This window comes from Centruroides vittatus, unplaced genomic scaffold (assembly GCF_030686945.1).
Source record: "Centruroides vittatus isolate TY-2023 unplaced genomic scaffold, ASM3068694v2 scaffold_386, whole genome shotgun sequence".
Classification (NCBI taxonomy): domain Eukaryota; kingdom Metazoa; phylum Arthropoda; class Arachnida; order Scorpiones; family Buthidae; genus Centruroides; species Centruroides vittatus.
In genome coordinates, this window is record NW_027122706.1 from 8,707,927 (window position 1) to 8,714,163 (window position 6,237).

The 6,237-nt window shown below is 28.6% G+C and overlaps 1 protein-coding gene across 6 annotated transcripts in view; it reads left to right on the forward strand.

Moving 5' to 3' along the window:
- LOC136988851 (intermembrane lipid transfer protein VPS13A-like) overlaps positions 1-2,432 on the forward strand; it is a 368,680-nt gene extending 366,248 nt beyond the window's left edge. For all 6 annotated transcript variants that reach the window (XM_067286838.1, XM_067286837.1, XM_067286842.1 and 3 more), the window contains one exon: positions 192-2,432. In XM_067286838.1, the coding sequence (XP_067142939.1) occupies positions 192-332 (141 nt within the window). In that variant the 3' untranslated portion in view covers positions 333-2,432. The remainder of the gene's footprint in view (positions 1-191) is intronic.
- The last annotated feature ends 3,805 nt before the right edge of the window (positions 2,433-6,237 follow it).

Here is a 6,237-nt window from a genome sequence, read left to right on the forward strand (position 1 = left end):
GGATTAATTTAGCACTCTAAACACCTGTGAATAGTAATAATGATTGGAATAAATTATCTTAAATTTTTCCTTTCCAGGTGAATTTAATTAGAATAGTAATATAATTGTATCAATTACTTACATGCTTAAATTTTAATTTTATATATATAAAACAAATCTATTAAATAATAATATTTTCTTTTTCCGAGCAGGACGATTCTTTTGCAGTCTTTACAGGAAATGAAAGATACATACAAAGTTGTGATATTAAAGTTCTTGAATGGTTAAAGATGAAAATTGAAAAAGTACTTTTGGTTAATATGGAAGATAAGCCATGTGCTACAGATGTATAGTAAACATTGCCTAACTGTATATTTTGCTCATCTGTTGTCTTCATTGATTGATTCCTAATCGTAATTCAAAAGAAACATTAAAAAGAAAGATTTTTTTATTAGAAATTAAGACTTGATATTAAATATATTTTAAGATAAAGATGGAATTGCAATCATCTTTATCTTGAAAACAGAATTTTTTGTGTACATAAAAAATAGAAGCTATAAACAATATCTAATGTCATGATTATAGAACATTATATAGAAAATATATTTTATCTAGTATAATATTGTAATACGGGAATCTCTTAAAATTGATTTTTGGTTTCTGATAAAATTTTAATTTTCCATTATATTGCGTTATTCGTCATATTAAACAACTTCTACAATTTGGATTTGGACTGTACCCGTTAAAATAGTACAGAATTGTGTTTAAATGTACATACACTTCGTAATAATTATCAAAACTTACATCAATACTATGCATAAAGTTAGATGCTTTGTTTATGTATAAAGTAATTTACATAAATATTATAATATAAATTTAAAATATTTATCTGTATAAATTTCATTAAATAGCTATTGTTTAAAATCATTTCACATATAAACAATATTTAGAAACACTTATTTTATAAATTTTGCACAATCGAGACAACAAATCTTGATTGTAAAAATAGTGTTTAAATATTTAATATTTAAATGTAAAATTATCTTCCTTATTTTTTATATATACAGAATTTATAAAAATAAAAAGATTGTTTTGATATTAATCAAGGTTCTTATTTTTAAATTATAAAATTTTTGTATTTATTAAAAATTTTACACTGATTAGTTCATAAATTTGCTATAAAAATAAAAAAAGCACATATTGATAAATAAAATCCAGAACATTTTTTCACCAGGAATGATTATAAAAAGAATTTTAATCATGTACGAAAATTTTTGTATATAAGTAATTTTAAAATTGTGTAATTATTACACAGTTTTTACGATAATTTTTGCAGTTATTATTCTTGTCATTATACCAAGTTGTTTTACAAGTCTTATTTATACCTAATTGTATAAAAATTTTACGAGTGTAATTAGAAACATTCCATTGTAAAGTGTATGTATTATTAGTAGATAAAATTTATTTCATTCAACCATTACTATTAATAAAAGGGCAATGATTTACTTACTATATATGCTATGTTATGATTTGGTAAAATATTAAAGTAGCTTTGTGTGTAGATAAAAAAATTGCTATTAGAGCACTATAATGTAAACAGAATGCACAGAACATATTCTAAATGTGTCAGTGTATTTCAGGATATGAAAATAAGAAAAAAAAAATGATTATATTTGTGCAATGAAAAATATTGATTTTGACAATCTGTAATATTGTAACAAAACTTTGTCAGCTTTATTAATGTAAGCATTTTCAGTTAAATAAAATAAACCAAAAATCAAAATCCAAAGCACAATTGTTCACTGTTAGAAATGTTTATTGTAGAATAAACAACTCTGATTATCCAATCAAATATAACCTTTTCAAAAATTTAATTGCTTTATGTATGACTTTAAAACAACAAACAACTGAAATATATTTATGTAAATTTGACTATTGTATTTTGTTAAAACTGTTTTAAAGATTTGGTACTGATAATTCAATTTCATTTGATATCTCGCTGTATCAATACTAATAATGATCTAAATAATACAATATGATTCTGTATAATGTTCAAAATAATTTAAAACAAAACCCAAAAAAGGATTTCTAGTTTTTTAAATTTATGAAATCTTATCATCCTCTGTAAGTATATACAATTCTGCAATAAAAACTATTTATTGTATACTGCTAGGCACAGTGTCTTAGGCAATATTTCAAAACGTGCTTCTAAATGTGATAAAAACAAACGAAACTTTGTTAAAACATCTAGAATTTAAAATTGAACTCCGGATCAGATAATTATTGAATGAAATTAATTTATTAAATTTGAAGTTTGTAGAAGATATTTGGTGTTATCAAATTTGATGAAATTTCTACTTGTTAGTATTGTAAATTAATTTGTAATGTTGGTGCAATTATTTATTGTGAAACAAATGATTTTTCTTAAAATTAAAATAGTATTATTTAGAAAACGTGTTTTGTCTATTTTCATTTTTCCGTAGAGAGAATTATTCTTAATTGCAGACTTTTAATCATCAAATTACACTATAGACAAATGTTTTATTGTTAAATAAGTTAAAATAAATACACAAATGCATGTTAGCTCAGCTGATTTTTATACGAAAGCAGATAAATGAAAACTATAATTTAAAAGTTCCTGAATTTTACAAAGAAAATCAAATTTTTTATGGGTTATTTTATTGATTTATGCAGAGATAAAATAAAAATCTGATTCTTTTATTTTTCAATGAGGAAATGAGATAGATATCACAAGTCAATACAACAGAAAAAGGAATGGAGTCATCTATTGAACTCTTCAATTAGGCTATACTTATACAGTACAGCAGTGTTTCCCAAAGTGTGGTACGTGTACCCCAGGGGTACGAGAAGAGTTTAGTGGGGGTAGCGCTGCATCGTGCTTTGGCTGCACCTGGTGCAACAAGCAGTTTACTTTTTTCGATTACAAACATAGAAAAATAATAAAAAACTTCGTTACTTCTTAGTGGTTTCGCCAGGCGCTGTGATTCTGTGCATTCCTCCACTCTATGGCCCAGACAACAGTGTCGCACAAAACCCTCCAGTATCTACGCATTGAATTGTTATAGAGCTAGTGGAACTGCGTTGAGCGCCACCTGTACGCAGGCAAAGGAAACTTTTTCGGGAAAACACGAGTGTCTTTGGGTTTGATACGTACTGAGACGCGGTGCTTGTTTTCTGCCTGTGATAATGAAAAACAGCTTTCTGCCAACAAAACTTCAAAAAATAACTGTTGTGTGGTCGGTTGTAGTGTTACCTATATTACTGAGCCGCCAAGTACAAAGTTTTATTCGTTCCCGCATGAAGAATAGGCCTACCCTGGGACGAAAGAGAAATGGCTGACTGCAATTTAATTCCTGAGGTTAATTACATAATGATGTGTTGCATTCTAACCAATCTCCAATCTCCTGTTAACCTTAGTTGGCTCTATTTTAAATTTAGTTCTCTAATGTAAAGTTTAGTAATTTTCTTTTTTTATGTTATTTTGTTAATCTGACAGATATTAATTGGCATATGATGTGATATTTGAATTTACGAGATCTGTGGAAGAAAGGAGTAAGAAGCAAAATTAGTATTTTGAGGAAATGAGGATAAGAATTTCCCTATTAATACAATACTATTAGCTATTGCTATGGTCCTTATTGAAGTTCCTTTATATATATGGTTAGTTACAAATTTCATTATTTACCATGAAATAGATATATAGTTTACTTCTTCCACACCACCCTTTAAATTGTACAAAATTAAGAGTATAATAAATATAAGAATATTAATACTGCTCAGTCCCAATGATCTACAGTCACTTCTCGAGTTACGACCATTCGCACTTATGACGAAAAATTTCATTAAAAAATTTTTAAAATGTATCAATTTTTTATAGGTTTTGTGGAATATATATCATATACATATATATCTTGCACGCTTTTGGCGATTGATTGCGTCATCTTTAGTTTTGTTGTGTAGTTAGTTACCCTTCACGTGTGCTTGTGTAAGATGGCTAACTGTTTTGTTGAAGTACAGTCACTTCTTGACTTACGACCATTTCGACTTACGTCCGAAGTTGCGGAACCGAACCCCGTCGTAAGTCGAGAAGTGACTGTATTGACTAATGCAGGCATTACTTTGACCTTAAACTGCAGAATGTATGTATATATTATATATTATTAAATATATACTTATAAATAATATATAAATTTAGAATTTATCAAATTTCTATTTATTAAAATATAAATAGTTTTACATGTAACATACAAAATTCATACAGGATAAATTCATATGTTGCAAGAATGCTATTATTCCTCAACAACAATCAAATGAACAAAATGATGAAACGAAAGTAATGAACATGAAGTACTGAACTTTAAAATTATCACATTGAAAAATCACTGGTAAGATCGTCATCATCAGAATCTTCCTCACTAGAATGTTTTTGTATGGTTGAAGCAGATGATGGTTTCCAAGTGTAACATTTTATCATTGTTGCTTTTAAGAACTCGATTTTGTAGTTTAATTTTTATTAAATTTAATTGCAAAAAAAAAATACGTTCAACTGCTGCACTTGAATGAGGAAGCAATAAAAACATCTATTTACTGCCAAAGTAAAGTAGAAAAATATAGAAATATAGAATTAAAATGAATGTTTTGAAAGGTACTAAATTGAAAGGAAAGATATTAGGATTTCATAAATAGTACTAGGAAAATGGTGTTGGGTATCTTGGTACTGGAACAAGTAAAAAGATATTAGATTAGTACAAAAGTACTAGGTGAAACAACACTGGTGCTGCCTTTGTAGCCCCGATTCTGTTACCCGGCGTCGCCGCTAGAGGCGCCTCAATCTAGTTTCGCCGTTCCTTCCACTAGCTCTATAGCATGCACGTGTGTATTTTTAGCTTTTGTGCGATTTTTCTATTAGGAAAGGTTTGTTATGTGCTTTAGTGTTAATTAATAAAATGCTAAAAATGCTGAATAAAGCAATTTTTCTGTAGATAGTTACTACAACTAATAATTCTTAGCAGAGACTTACTTCGACAGTGCTTCTAGAAAGACAAAAATGAGACCTAAAGTCCATATCGCCATTTCTAGGAATGATATTTTCCACATAGCCTTCTATTTTGGCTTTTTTTGATTTTTCAATTGCAGCAACATATAGAAATGGAATATCCTCGTTATCTTTTGTTTTTGGATTTAAAAAACATCTCATGATCCCCTCTACTCTCAGAAATATTATTTAAAAAAATAGTCACATTCGCCACCTTCTCATTACTTAAGTCAGCCATCTTGAAAAGCAACCTCTCATCACTACACTCAACGAAAGCATTTATTTTTTCTACAAAACGTGACATCAGATCGTTCAACGGAGGGACTCAACAGAAAATTAACTGTTGAGTCAACCGTCGAATTTAGAAGATGGATAAGATATCCATTCAACATTAATACAACATCCATGCCAGAAGGTTTGTCGCATGCAGAAGAAGAACAATTGTTGGAATTAGCTTCAGACGGATTTTTGAAAAATAAACATAAGGCGTGTACTTAACATCATTCTGGTTACAAATGCAACATGTGTATCCAGTTTTAACAGAAAAAGTCCTGAAATACATCTTGCCTTTTCGAACTTCATATCTATGTAAGTTGCTTTTTCGGCATTTGTAGACATTAAGTCGAAAAAAAGGAACAGACTTTTGGATGTGGAACCGCATCTCAGATTAAAATTAACAACCAGGGAACCAAATTATGATGATCTGTTGTCTCAACATAAACAATTTCATCCTTCTCACAGATCCTAATAAATGTTATTTATAATATAACATATTTTATTATGAATAAATTTAATTTTTCGTTTATCATCATTTTGTTAATGTACTAAAAATGGAAAAAATAAATATATTTTGATTGTTATTAAAGTAAATACAATTTTTTTTTATGAGGGGTACTCAGCATTATGAAAATTATGGAAGGGGTACACAGATGTTGAAAGTTTGGGAAACACTGCAGTAGAGCATCATTATCCAAAACAATTCGGGACTGCAGTTGTTTGGATAACTGATTATGTACAAAAAATATATCAGCCCATCCCATGTGGAAATTCGTTAAAATCCTGGCACATCATTAAGCAGCGTTGCCAGATGTTCTTTGCATTTGTAGCCAAATAATTTTTAAAAAGTAGCCCAAAAGTAGCCAACTGCCCGAGCAATTGGCTACTTTTGGCTACTTTTGTACTAGGTGTTGTTTCATCTAGTA